Source organism: Protopterus annectens, chromosome 16.part0 (assembly GCF_019279795.1).
Source record: "Protopterus annectens isolate FY-2018-M chromosome 16.part0, PAN1.0, whole genome shotgun sequence".
Lineage (NCBI taxonomy): Eukaryota > Metazoa > Chordata > Ceratodontiformes > Protopteridae > Protopterus > Protopterus annectens.
In genome coordinates, this window is record NC_056750.1 from 467,878,635 (window position 1) to 467,894,666 (window position 16,032).

The 16,032-nt window shown below is 37.2% G+C and overlaps 1 protein-coding gene across 2 annotated transcripts in view; it reads left to right on the forward strand.

Annotated features, from left to right (window-relative positions):
* LOC122790821 (disabled homolog 2-interacting protein-like) overlaps positions 1-16,032 on the forward strand; it is a 1,962,433-nt gene that overhangs the window by 1,449,991 nt on the left and 496,410 nt on the right. For both annotated transcript variants that reach the window (XM_044058453.1, XM_044058454.1), the window contains exon 6: positions 10,361-10,505. In XM_044058453.1, the coding sequence (XP_043914388.1) occupies positions 10,361-10,505 (145 nt within the window). The remainder of the gene's footprint in view (positions 1-10,360; positions 10,506-16,032) is intronic.

The window sequence follows — 16,032 nt, forward strand, 5'->3', positions numbered from 1 at the left end:
TCCAGCTAATAGTATCAACCTTTATAAATGTACACAACTCATCAGCACTCCCACTATAATGCACAACAATAATAACCGAGGATCTGATGAATACTGGATCCTGGTCTCTGATCCCCAAAAATTCACTAATCCCAGTACACTTCCTAGCATCTTAAGTGGCCACTTGCCCACATATGTTAATAGAATCACCATTCCCATAGACTTAAAGCCCATACGTACAAGAAATGTAACAAACTTAATAGACAAACTTTTAACAGCGCATTAAAGTCATTCATCTGGTCTATATTAAAAACTCTACCACTACATAATGCAGTCAACCACTTCAGCAAATTATTCATGGACACACTAAATAACCTAGACCTTCAAAGAACAAAAAGAACAATAATGAATCACGTACACTTGGCTAATAAAGTCCACAAAGCACATACAGAGATAGAGCTTGAAAAGACTGGCAAAAATACGAAAATGTAACCACTCTTCAAAATTATAGGCAGTTATGTAACAAAGCAAAAAAGAAACTTGTAAATGCTGATAAAAATTCTTCTCATAACAATTAACTGATCGTAAAAACAGCCAAAACTCTTTCTGTAAAACCATTTCAACACTTATTAGCCTAGGTTCCAAACAAAACCCATCTCCAGCCACAGACAAAACACCAGTCCAAATAGCGGATATGTTTAATGCCCACTTTATTGATAGCATTGCTAAATTAGTTGCAGGTGCTAACTTCACTACAAGCACCAGCTCCACAGACAATCTCACTCCACCTACACCTACCATTGATTCATCCAACAAAAGCAACACTGTTTCACCCCTCACCCACCAAAATACTTCCACATCAAGCACTCACACTCCTCTCTTCTCTCTACAACCCATGCCTCCTACATTAATACATAAACTCCTTCTCAGACTAAAACCCGGCTCCACTTCCTCGACTCTTCCTTCTGAATATTTAAAAGTAGCCACAGATGCAATTGCCTATCCTGTCAGCATTCTTTTCAGTCAATCAATCTTAGAATCCTACTTACCCAACCTTTGGAAAAAAATCTATTATCACTACTGACCGACCCATCTCTGTCCTTTCCTCTCTAGCTAAACTGCAGAAAAAATGTATATACATGCAACTACTAAACCACCTCATCCATAACAAACTTCTTGCACCCACCCAGCATGGATTTAGGCCATCACATAGCACAACAACTGCTATTCACTCCTTTATAGATATAGTTAACAAAGCATGAGACTCTAGACAAATCACCTCTGTAACACTTGTAGATCTGTCAAATGCCTTTGACACTGTCTCACACCATAAACTTCTACAGCAACTCACCTCAAAGCTCCAGTGTCCAATATGCCAACAACTGCATCATCATCTCCACTTGAAGTAATATACAACACCTCTCCAAGTAACCCGAAATACCTTTACATCTATCAAATCTTGGCTCAAAAAAACACAAATGCTACTCAACCCCAACAAACAAAACTCCTACTTTTCACACCCAAAACAGCTCCACTTGATTTTAAAATATACTCACAGAACAAGACAGAGATAGAAATTCTAACAAATGCTAAGTTATTAGGTATAACCATTGACATCAAACTCACATTTAACCAACACATACAAAACTCTATTAAAAAACACATTCCAAAGTAGGGTTGCTCTACTGGCACAAAAATTACATGGACACCCTAACCAGAAGAACTCTAGACAGTACCCATCTACTTCCCTCTTTATTATATGAAGCCCCCATTTTCGCCATTCTACACGTTACCCAAAAATAAACTAGAGTCCTGCTACAACAAGATCACTAAATCTGCCATAGATACAACCTATAGCTCTCATCATTGTAATGCACACACATAACTTAGCTGGCTTGAATTCCCCTCACTACTTAGACTTTCTGCAGGTAACTGCTGCACACAAAATAATCTACAAATCAGAAAGTTGTCCAGTCTTGAAACCAATTCTGCATACTTACATTCCTATCAGAACCCTCTATTCTGAAAACAAACAATTAGTAACAGTACACAGACCCAATAAAAGATCTGGCCAAGCCTATACTCCTATACTGCTGCAGAATTATGGAATGCTCTACCTACAATATCAGTTCTATAGATAGACCCAAACATTTCAAAACTGCACTAAAAAATCCACCTTCTTAACTCACCTAGCAGACACTGCTCCAGAACCAATAGATAACCACAACTTTCAACTCTACTAACCTACTTCTACCATTTACCCTCATACCCCACTCATATTACTTAACCTCTGACCATATCTAACCCCTATTTTTCCCACTTTACCCCTTATACCCCTCCTTTTCCACACCTCTTCAGCACACCCCCTTCTCCTACTATCCTCCCAAATTCTTAGGCCATTTTTCCTATCTCATCTCTCTCTTCCACCCTGGTCCACTACTAATAAAATAACTCACTATCCACTCTCTTAAGTCAAACCACTGGGACTGATACATCTTAATCACAATATCCTAACCTCATACTCTTTTTACCTCAATACCCTAACCTCACACCTTACTTGTAGCCATTTCTAGCAGTGTAAACTGTCACCAACTATCAACTAATATTACCTTACTGATCTGATCCTTCAGCTCTCTGTGATACCATTACCATATCACCTATTTCTGCATCTCTAATCCAGTGAAAATTAAACCACTATATATATCACTGTTATTTTCTACATCACCAACTTCTGTTGTACCATACAGGCAATCCAGTGGAAATGTAACCACAATGTAGCACTGTTATTTAAATGGAAAAATTACTTGTTTACATATAAAATGTTTCTAGTTGCTCATGTATAATTTTGCTGCACCTTTTAAATATATTTGTAGAAAATTTTGTGGAGGTTTTCTTAGGTTCATAGGTTCATAGGTTCATACTAGGCTATCTGCCCAAGGGCATTTATAAGCCTAGCCCATAGTTATGTGGCTTTCGCCACCCCTTTAGTTTGAATAAAACTATGCCTATTATTTTCTGTGCCTCTGTCAAGCAGTGACACTGAAGTAATCCCTGGGGTATATCTGCGATCTCCCATCCATTGGTCAAGATTCCTCTTGAACAAGGCCAGCGAGGTGCTCTGCCTCACATGTACCGGGATTTTGTTCCACAGCATAGGGAGTCTCTGGGTGATGAATTTGTCCCTCCAGCACGTTCTATTAATAACCGTGTCAAGGTTTAAGTCTCCCGCCCTTGTGGTTCTGAGGGATCTAGATTTTTTGAGGTGAAGCATATTCATCAAATCTGGGTTTGACATGGCCTTATATGTCAGGCACAGGTCACCTCTGAGCAAGCGGCATGAGACTGAATAGAGCTGGAGTTCTTTCAGTCGGGCAGCATAAGACATATTTTTGAGACACTTTATCCTTTTGGTGAGGAACTTTTGGGGCCTTTCCAGCTGCTGCAGGTGTCGGGTCAGATACATTCCGAATGGGGCATTGTACTCAATCATAGGTCTAATGAGTGATGAGTACAGGGGGACGATGACCTCCCTTGATCTAGATGTGAATCCCTTCATGATCAGGTGGGCAATGTAGAAGGTTTTCCTAACTACTTTAGCAACATGAGTGTCAAACGAAAGGCTACTGTCAACCTGGGTCCCCAGATCCCTGATGACTTCTTCTGTGCTCAGTTCTGCCTGGGCCTCTGCTGAAAATGGGTTCCTGACCAATCGGACTTTCCCGGTCAACAAATGTCAATAAATAAATAAACAAAGTTCCTTTGAAAATGCTCATTTCTTAACCCAGTTTAAAAAAACAGCTGTACAAATTTGTGGGAAAATTAATGTGTGTTTGGCAAGCACGTAGAAATAGTATTTTTTTTTCTTTCTGCATCAGAAAGTAAACAAAATGTAGACTACTGGTAAACTACATTCAGTTGTTTATCTTATTGAATGGGAAGTGACACAGTCGGTGGTCTGAAATGTATTAATCTACTATCAGAGTCCCAGATGCTTTTCTGTCTACTGTGTTCATGCATTTTTCTCCATTTCTGTTGTTAGAGCATAGGAACAGTGCCAACAGACTGATTATACACAGTTTTGACACCCTAGTAAACTGGTGGGAGGCACAGTCAAAAATAACATAGAACTATCTGTGAATATGTTTCTTTTTTTCTTGCCAGGAGATCCAGGAGCCTTTTGGTTGGCCTTTCTGCCTATATCCATCATATTCACTCCTAATTAAGGATGATAATTGTGGGTTGATAGGATGAGTATGTATTAAGTTTTGTTTTAGATGCCCCAACCCGTAGTCCATCTGCCATGTGACTTTAGTGCATTCCCTCAAATCTCTAGTCTTCACATGGGAAATCTACAGAGAGAAATACCCTTTTAGGACCCATACCCATATTGCCCACTTACTGAGGGAGTAGCTTTTAGTGAAGCTTCTCATTTCTCAAACTTTTTTCAGAAACTCTGATACTGATGTCACTGGATGACTACAGGACTCTGGCATTAAATGTTTACTTCCTGCTACTGCTGCGGGAGGCCAATATCACTGTTCCACAGACATTGTCATAAGTAATCATCATCATCATGACTTTACTCAGATCATCCAAACCTCAACCAGAATTGACAAAACTACCAAAAAGAATCCATTTTAGACTGGATTCTTACTAATCGTCCTTCCATGACACAATACTCCTGCACACTACCTGACACTCTAAGTGACCACCTCCCTACTTTCCTAAGACAATAAATCAAACCCACTAAAAATAGCTCCTTCAAAGAAATATGCTGCAAAAAAACTTTAGAGCAGATGACCTAATAACTGCACTAAACTACTGTAACTGGACTCCCCTTCTTAGCCTCCCCTTAGATAAAGCAGTAGACCACTTAAACTCCACATTTCCGGACATCCTTAACTAACTTGAACCCCATGAATAATTCAAAGAAAGTCCAACTCTGCCCTCTGGCTCTCCAAAAGTGTCTGCTACTAAAACAAAGGGATAAAGCATGGAACACTTGGCATAACAGCAAAACTAATACCAACAGGCAGCATTTTATTGAATTAAGAAATAAAGCAAAAAAAAAAATAAGAACAGCTAAAAAAACATTACTCCAACATACAAACTAAGCACAAAGCTAACCCTCATAAATTCTGGGCTGCCATAAATAAAATTCTCCAACTTGGTAAGACTGGCACCCCAACCCGAACACTGACACATCTATAAATAACATTGCAACACAATTCACTGAATATTTTAACAACTCTATTGTCAAACTATCAACAAATTCTCCACCCACACCCCTTCCAAACCTATCAAGCTCCCCATATGACCAAAACTATTTTTCCTTCCAACCAGTCCAGACCAGTGCAATCCTCAGATACATGTCCAACTTAAGACCTACTACCCTGGCTGCTGATAACCTCCCAGCAGAATACCTCCGAATCGTAGCCAAAGCTATCTCATACCCTGTCTCTATAATCATAAACAGGTTAATCTCCAAGGAAAAAGTCCCAGGCCTCTGGAAAATGTCACACATAATACCTGTACACAAAGAGGGAAACACTACTGAGTTATCCAACTACCGCCCGATAGCCATACTATCCCCATTTTCAAAAATCCTTAAAAAATGCATATACTCCCAATTGCTAGAATGCCTTCTTTCTAATAATCTCCCAACCAAAACTCAGCATGGTTTTTGACCAGGCCACAGCACCACCACTGCACTTATCAGTTTCACTAGTCATGTTAATCAACAGTGAAATGCAGGCAATTTAGTATCAGCTGTCTTTTTTAGACCTCTCTAAAGCATTTGATACAGTCTCCCATAACAAACTATTGACTGTTCTCTCAGAACTTAAAATTAATAACCCTGTATTCCTCTGGTTTAAAGACTATCTCTTTAACCGTCATTAAACTGTTAAATGGCAGGACACTGTATCCCGTCTACTGCCTGTCACCTTAGGAGTGCCCCAAGGATTTATACTCAGTCCCCTGCTCTTTCTATATTCACAAACAACCTTCATAAAGCCACCCTTCATGCAAGCTTAATCCAATACGCCGATGACTCTACCTTAATCTGCTCCACCCCCTCTATACAACTTCTAGAGAAATAACCCAAGAATTATTTACAGCCATTGAAACTTGGTTAGGAGACTCCCAAATTATACTGAACCCCCAAAAATCCAGCTTATTCTCTTTCATCCCTCCAAAGCTATACACACCCCATTCCACCTTTTACAATTATTGTCTCTGACAACACCCATATCACACCAATTGCACACACCAATTGCACACACCAAGCTATTAGGTGTCATCATAGACCAAAACATGAAATTCGACAAGCACATAGCTCAAACCATAAAGTGCACAAAAAACTAGGCACAATCCAAAGATGTAATAATTACCTGACCTCCTATAGTAAAACTACCATAACAAGAACCCACCTACTGTCCACATTACTCTATGCTTCTCCCATCCTAGTTAACCTAAATAAAGGTGAGCTAAACAGACTGTTCACCTGTTATCACAAGATAGCAAAATTCACTACTGAATCTTCCTACAGATCTCTCCATTGTGAAGCCCTTCAGAAACTATCCTGGTTAGAACTACCTAACTTACTTACCCTAAATCAACACACCCTAGCCCACCAAATTCTCTTTTATCCCAATAAACCCCAGTCCTAGATGGCCTTATCAACCACTACACCAACAGCCGTCAGTTAAGGTCCACCAACAAAGGACTAGCAGAAGTATCCAAAAGTAGATACAACTCAGATGATTCTCTTTACTCTTGTACTATCGTAAAAATGTGGCACTCCCTTCCACTCAAAGTCAATTTGCACAAAAACAAAGTCAGCTTCAAAAAGCAACTAAAATCATATCTCTCTAAGTCTTGGATATGCATATGCTCAGACCCAGACTGACTCCTTTAGGTACACTGTATCTCCTTCCACATCCTCTCTCTCTATATTTGCTATTAAGCCTTTCCAGAACTTCTAACCCATATAAACCCTTGTAACACACGATATACTAATGTCAATGGAATTTTTGTATTGAGTTTTTTAGTTTAACATTACTGCTTGTTAATATTCCTATCTCTTAACTGTACCATTAATGCCCATGTGGGAATCTTTTGCAAGTTACTTAGCCTCTTTTCTAAATTGCTGTAAATCTTTTCTCATGCTTTGAACTGTCATATTGTATTGTTAGTCATTCTTGTACTTTTTATATTGTGTGGAGCTTTTCTCCCCGGGCCTCCACTGAAAATGGGCAATCCTGCCCAGTCGGACATACCCGGTAAACAAATGTAAAATAAATAAAATAAATAAATAAACCCAATCTTCATCATTTTCTGCATGGGGTTGGGGTGTCACATCAACCATCATCACCTCACTCAATTCATTGCCACTTTTCTTCCTTCTTTGACTGTTATATCTGTCTTTTGCAGTTCATTTGTCATGTAATCACTCCACTCCAGTTCTTTGCTGGAACTTTGTGTTCTTGATTTTTCTTGTCTTCTTCCTGTCTTTCCAAATCTTCTTCACCAAATTGTCTTCTACTTTCCTTCATATGTGACCAAGTCACCATAATCTGTTCTGTCTAACCTTCTGTGCAATTAGCACTACTTTGGTTTCGGCTCTGTGCATCCTGCTTACCCATATGTAAAGATTAGCCTAACATAGGAATAAGTTACTTACACTAAGTTCTAGTCTTTTGGAATCTGGCCCTGTCTGTGTCATGTACTATCAATCACCCCCATTTACAAAACCACTACACAAAAGTCTGAAACTTCTCACACACACACAAAAAATACACATGGCGCCAGAAAACAACTTCACTGTCATAAGTGAAATTCTTAAAAAATACATTAATCAGAGTTAGAATGAAAATAAAACAAAATACAGCACTAAGAAATAAAATAAAATCACAAGTACAACCAGACAATTTGAAAATGCCATTATCAGAAAAACAAACCTGAATCAGACAATCTGCACTAAATAACCTTTACCTAAAACACATAACTAAAGTATAAATCTAACAGTATAACATAACCCTCACTATATTACTCAGTATACAAATTAGCAATAATTAAAAAATAGACTTACATCTGAACTGTAATGGAAAGCCATTCACAAGACAATTCTTTCTTAAATCTACATAAATCCTAGTTCAGCAGACAGCTAAAAAATAACCATATCTCAGAGATATGAAGGTGAAACAGTAATGTGGATTAAATATGTAGACATAAAAGAAACAAGCAAATTAAATATGTAGAGGTTTGCTTGAGATAATACATGAAATACCTTTACATACATGAAATATCTTACAGTACAAGATATTTTAGGCATCATATTTTCATGTATCGATTTTTATTCTTTCCTAGCGTGAGTTTCTGTTTCCCTTTAATTTCAGTGCAATTATTTTTCATAATATTACAAAGACCCATGGCAGAATAACATTTAACTCCTGGGCTGCAGCCTTTACTTCACCTTCATGCCAGACCTTCCTCATGTGTGCTAACCAAAACTCCTAGCACCACCCCTACAAAGTGCAGTATGAAAAACCCTTTCCCTAAGAGTGCCACTTTACAAGACATTTGTTACAGAACCCACAGAGTAGGGAAACTAACCCTAACATGTCGTATACTTTTCTTGTCTTTTCAGGTATTATGTGAGAAAGGGACAGCAGTATAAATGCAAAAACACAGCAGATTTAAAGTTCACATATTTGTGAACTTGAAGCAATCTACAGAAACAACCCACAATCTGTCCCTTACTTAGCCATTACTCTAACTTGCAAACACAGACACAGAAACACACACACACACACACACACACACACACACACACACACACACACACACACACACACACACACACACACACACACACACACGCACACACACACACATATACACATGTACACATACACACACACACCCTCCTACCACTAATGGTGAAACTTTGTCCAAAAATGTTGGCATTAATTAAAAAAAAACAAAAAAAACTTACCTACACTTAAGAAATTTCACACACCATGGGGAAATGTTGATGTTCTGAAAATCAACATTTCCGGCATTCAGTTAACACATGTGAGTGGGTGTGTGCATGTATGTATATATAGATATGCATCTATATACCCTTATGTATATATGCATATACACACACGTGCACACACACACACACACAGACAGCATAATAATTTTATGTTGACTACACAGTAAATGTTTTCTGCACAGTTGTATGAAGCTTGTCTCTTCACATTCTTTAATTCAGTTTCATATTTGAGGGAAGAGGCATGGAGAAAGCTCACAGAACCATAAATGGGCAGGGCTTTTTTGTTTTTTGAGGTACTTAGAAATGGAATAAAGCTGCCTGGAGAATTATATATTGAGGAGGGTTACACAGATTATTTTGTGAAAAGCAAACTACAGTCTTACAAATGTAATTTACTTCATTAAACAGGTTAATTATATTTGTCTCTTGAAATAGTTTTAGAAAAAGATGAATTATTATCTATATAATGTTCAGCTTCATTTTGCCTGCATATTAAACTGTTTTCTTCTAACAGCTATATCAGATCAGCGTAAAAGCTAAAAGGTTCAAATATATTTTTATACACCATATTTTCCCTGTACAGTACGTTAGTTGGTTGTTGTACATATTTGTGTTGGTCCTGAGACCTCTGGCAGGACATGATATGGTTTTGCTGGATTCTACACCGCTGTCAGCATATGGCCTTAACTTCTACAGCTTCAAACTGTTTGGAGCAATCTATTAAAAAATTACTATCAGGCAACATTTTAGTGGTATTCTTCATCTTTTTTTATCTGTCACTAATGACTACATTGCTGCTTTCACTTATACTTTTAAAATTATGGCAAATATAGTTCTGCCAGAGAATAGTTCCTGCAAATACTGCAATTGATTAAGGTCATGAAATGCTAATGTGCTTTGTTCTTTAATTGTGAGTTTGATTCCCCTTATCTCCGTTTTCCCATTTTGTGACTTCATGCAAGCAACTTAACCAAACAATGCTCTTGGATCCCTTAAAAAGGCACTTCTTGCCTAGTAGATTAACTGGTAAATAGATAAAATAATTTGTCATATGTTCACTTTAATCCTACTGTACAAAGTCACTGTCTGTGAAATCTCTAAAGCAGCCCTTATTCTTCACAGGATGAGAAATGGGGCTAAATCAAAATTGCAAGTAAACACAGTATGTTTTCACTTCACTGTTATGTAATATGCATTTGCTTACTTAACGAACAAACTGACATATATGCTGTAATGTAAAGGATAGCTGTTTGAAATGTATTAACATTAACATTTAAAGACCTTAAAATGGTGCGATAAAAATGAATGAATCATTACAGTATCAGATTTTTTTTTCAGGAGAGTTTATTAAGGCACTATACGAATCTGATGAAAATTGTGAAGTGGACCCCAGCAAATGTTCTTTAGCAGACCTTCCTGAACACCAAAGTAACCTGAAGATGTGCTGTGAGCTAGCCTTCTGCAAAATTATTAACTCATACTGGTGAGCCGTTTAATTTTATTTATTGAATTTTGTTGGCTTACTAGATGTTTATTAGCCTGTGGTACTTCTTATGAGAAGACTTGAAGTGCTAATTATATTCTTTGTTGAAAATGTGGTCAAGGCACAATGTTTTTCATCAAATGTGCTGTTAAATTTGTTGTCTACCTGAACAGATATTTGGAACCTCTGTTTAATATCTAATTTATAAATCAGCACTTCAGGAGTACAGCAGTTCAATGTTTTATTGCAGCGTTCTTACAAGAATCCAAGAAGCAGGTAAGGAGAAAATAATTCACAGTTTTCTGATCTTTTGGCATCATATTTGAAGACATTTCTGTCTACTTTTTAAATAACCATTTCCTTTATAGGTGTTGCAAAAATTAGGGAATAACATATTGTTGCTCAAAGCTGACCTACTTACAGTGTGAGCTGACAAATTGTCTAAATGTGTATCTTTTTGTATGCTAGTGTTTTTTTTTCTTTCTCTACTCTGTTTCACTCTTCTGGTTTTTGCTCAGTTTGGCATCATGTTGTTATTTACTGTATGATTTGCATTTTGCACTCACATCCTTCTTGCACGTGCCTGTGAATAGAACATCTTTTCTAAGCCTTCTTTCATTCCCTCATTAGCAAACTAACCAATTATTAATGGCCTGACTGATCATTTACCAAGTCTTTCTTCAAGAAAGCAAGATGTGTTCTCCGAAAAGGAGTTACGGAAGGAATTAATGAAAATGCTACATGCAACAGATTGTCCTTTTATTCTGTTACCTGCAGTTCTCTAGCTAGAACATAACATACACAAATGATTCAAACTGTAAAGCCTCACTTCTTCTGAATATAAGGAGTCTGTCTATGAGGACAGTCTGGTGTTTAGCTTAACAATTTGTTTACCTACACACCAGAAATCCTTAGCAAAGACTACCTTACTTCAGAATGTGGTAGTTAGAAATCATATTTGACCTAATCTTTCATGATGGCAAGATATTAATTATATAGAAACAATTTGCTGATAAATTTGCTAGTAAGCGAATTAATGGCACCAACCTGCACTTTGCCAAGGGATTTTATTCTCACTGATCAATTTAAAGCAGGCAGCAGTTTGCTTTATAGTGTAAATATAGAGGATTATGATCAGGTCATGATAATAGCCTGTTTATTATGTGTTTGACGCATAAATGCCAAGAAATTCACCTCGAGTGAAACTTGAGAGGTGAATCTTAGCATCTATGTCTTGAACAAATAATTAAAGGTTATGATTGGTGACACAATCATAATTCTTTTGTACTACATTGAGCTTTATCTGCCCTATGTATACGTGTTATGGGGAAAAAAAATCACTAAGTATTTTGCTGGCTTTTAAAGCCATAAAACTCTTAGCAAGTGCTCTCAGGAGAGGTAGTGTAATGTACTCCTTTACGTTTACACTTACCTGACATGCCTCTCAACTGTCTAGATTATCGCAAGACATCCAGATTATTGTTTTATATTTTTTGTCTGTAGCTCATAAAATATGTGTTTTTTGGACAAATCATTGAGGACTGAAGTCATTAAACAATGGCATAAATTTGACTATCAGAGTTTGTATCCTTCAGAAAATGGATACTAGCACATCCTATTATTCTAGCAACTAAGTTTGAGGAAGTTGTGGATACGTTACCAATACAGATGGCAGGCAGAATGAAAAACTCTCTCAAAAGAAAGGAATCACTTCCGGAACACATTTAGAAAACACACCAGCATTGATTGCCTAATGGAAACAGTGATTGGAGAGTTCATCTTCACTACTTCACTGAATCATGGTCATTGATTTGCTTCTTTATCCAGTTTGCACTTGATGAGCAGTACATTAACATGTCACTAAGTTTCTTGCCTTTTAAAGTAAAACCTGATAGGGGGCAGTGATATTGATGCATATACACAGTTAGCAGATTTAACTCACATATTTAGGAATTTAGCCAGAATCTCTAAACCAGATTCCCTTGGTAGACCTTTCTATAGGTTATTAAAATGCTTCTGAAACAAGAGACATCTGTTTTATTTCTGAACTCCACAAGGCAGTGGTTCCAGTTTGCTCTGACATTTTTTTCTGTAGTTCTTTTCTCCTATTGCTAATGGAAAAGGGAGTCTGTGCAGTGCCAGAGATTTGTCTGTATTTGCTTTGAAATTAAAAGATGACAATTGTACAGTTAGTGTATATCTTTGAGGGAGCGGGCAGTAGATTTAAAATTAGCATTGTTAAAAGACAAGCTGCACAATATGTAGTAGGAAGCCAGATGGCTTTTTGCAAGATTATGAAGTGATGCTCATTCATACGAGATAAATTAGAAAAGTTGCATGTTTTATTAACTGTACACTCTGGAAGCAACGAGTTTTGAGTTTTGACTGGAGAACAAGGTTATGACTAGAAAACAATAGTCTAGTTTTGTTAAGGGTAGGGGAAAAAGATGAGCAACTGGGTTTCTAATCATTTTCCACTGATGTCAAGCCTCTATCACTTTCTCTTCTTTACGGGTTTCTATAGTAATTCAAGGCCTTGCTGCTCACCCTTTTTCTGGTGACAGTGTAGACTTTATCCAAGACCAAGCATAACAGTGAAGTAAAATATGTAAAACTTCAGCTGTTTGCTCCTTCTTTTAAAGTCGAGACAGTCAACTGCATTAAATTCAACATGTATCTGGCCATTTTGAAATTCCGTTATGCTTTTTTTTCCCTCTTATTTCAAAAAGGATTAAGACAGAACATTGGTATCTTCTGCAATGAATGTCCAGTGTAATTTGTGCTTCGCAAAAGGGTAATGTCATCTTGCGTCTAATGTGCAAGACAATCAGCACTACTTTGCACCTTGAAGCATGATGATATTCTAGGCTAAAGCATACATTTTAAGTGCTGTGTGTGAATTATAAAATGACTGTGAGAGTTTAGGAGACATGAGTGGTTACTGAGTCCTCCTCTCCTTATATTTGCATGAAGTCAGTGTTTTTCTATTAGGTAGAGAAAGCATCAGTACCATTTGTGGAAATGAGACATGTAACAATGTGCAGTTGCAGTGTTGTATGGTACTGTAGAGTAATAACTCCTCCATAGTGGGACGAGCTTGCTTCTCTTTGTTTTATCTCACTAAGGAATCACATTAAACACAGTAAAAACATAAACATGGGCACTTGCAGGTATGTATGCACAATCCCCCCCCCACACACATGTGTGCGCACACAGACATGTGCACATGTATACATGCGCGTGCGCGCACACACACACACACACACACACACACACACACACACACACACACACACACATACACACACACACCATGTTATGCCTTCATGTTTAATTATCCCATTTTCTGTTGTGATGCCATTTCAGCCCCAGTAATGCACATAATTGTAGCCTTACATATTATAGCATACATCTTACTCTACAGTCCTCAGTTGTCCCTATGGAACTCAGAATGCATCTATCTACCTACCTACTGTGTGGAGGTGAGGGATTGCTACCATTATGTGCATTATGCTGTGCTTCTGCTACTAGCTTGAGTTTCCCAGATACAGTGCTGAAGCCACATACTATACTAAGCAATCCCCTCAGGATCTCATTTCCTTGTTTTCTTTTCAAAAATGACATTTAATGAGTTTTCAGCACATGCAAAAGCTGTGAACTCAAAATGTCCAATTTAACTTTTTTTTACATTGTACAGCTAAATAGTTATTTAGATAATATAACTCGTAAAGCAGTATTTTTCTAGTACAAACACAATTTATTTTTTCATAATTTTTTTCCTGATATGCAACTGTTCCATAACTTAATTTGCCCTACTAACTTGTGTAACAGCCAACTCATCCCACTCATTTACATCATCAGCTCCCTGAAGAGCTGTTGACCTATTGCCAACCTTTGCCTCTCTAAAAGAAATATTCAAACACGTAAATGGTTATGGCATTCTGTGATGCACAGCATGGCTTCTGTAAAGGCTTTAGCGAAATTATTGCCCTTTACGCAACAACAATTAAAATACAATGAATGAATGAATGTCATGCTAACACTGGGAGCTTTCATCAACTGACCTAGAGACTTTGAGGCTGTAAACACTCTCTCTCTCTCTCTCTCTTTCTTTCTCTTCCCTTTTAAAGAAATCGAAAAGGCTTACATTGGATGAAAATACCATTACCTTACTAATAGAACTGTCCAAATGTATGCAAATTCTGCACTTGCAGACATTTGAAAATTCAACAGTGGTATGCTTCAAGACTGTATCTCAGGCCCTTTGCTTTAATTACTCTTATATCTGACAAATGATCTCCCCTCATAGGACAATGTATCCAGTAAGGAACAAGATTTTTCTGGTCTGACAGATGAGGTAATCAATCTTTTACATTTATCACAGTATATAGTGACTGGTACCAGTACTGGTATGGGAGGGTCTACCCAGGTACAAGTCAGATCTTTGCTTGTGGATTCCCTTTTGCAAGCTGAGGGTAAAAAAATGTGCTAAAGCTGTTCTTTCAGGTGGACATGTGGCATCATCTCCCTTCTATGTGTATATGGACAACAGCTTAAAAAGTTTTGGTAACAAATTTTATTTCTGCTTTTGATACTTCTAATGTCAATGCACATAGTAAGCAAATGGATATATTACAGAGGAAACTGATCGGGTATAATGCTCTTCAACTGGACAATATTTTAGAGAAACTTTAAAACAAAAAAAAATTGTGCTTAAAAGGCATTTTTGATAGAATCGAGATGAAGTTTTTAGTAATGGCGGTTAAGCACAATGTTAAAACAAGTAGAAGTCTTACATAATGAGATGACTACATTAAACAACTCCATTACCAAAGATTTACTTTTTCAAATTTATAAACTCGAGTATAAAGGCATTTTTTCCAAATTGGACAATTATGTTAATACCATCAAGGAATATAAAATTAAAAACCTGACCATGGACAAATCTCATTGTAATTAAAATTTGATATTTTTGTAAATCCATTACTAGCCACCACAACTGCTGTAGGGGTACAAACAGTTATATAAAGGATGGATCTTCCTAGGTCAGCATGCAATGTTATTTCAGCAAGTATTTACAATCTAATCTAATACTAATAATTTGGATACATTGGACCATTTTGATGATGAACTTAATGAGGATTTGGCATCGAACACAGATATCAGAATGGTTGGAGAATCAGAACAGGAGCTTTAGAATTTATGCAGTCAGAGACGTCTGCAGTAGTAAATTTTGGGGAACTTGGACATGCTTCTGAAGGTGTTCCTAATAATAATACCTTTGAGGTATATAATTTTAGCCATTTGGAGCTGTCATATTTACATAAATCTTTGCTACACGATGAGTTTTCCTTTCAGCTAGTGGTGAGGGGCAGTATTGTTGATATTTGGTGGATTTCAAGCTTTTTTTAAAGAAGTTAAATTTGTCTGTTATGTTTGATGAAGGTTGAGTTCATTAGGCCTTCATAGGCATAGGGTTTTAACCCATCCCTTCCTCCTTTTTTATTATTATTTCAGAGGTTGGTTG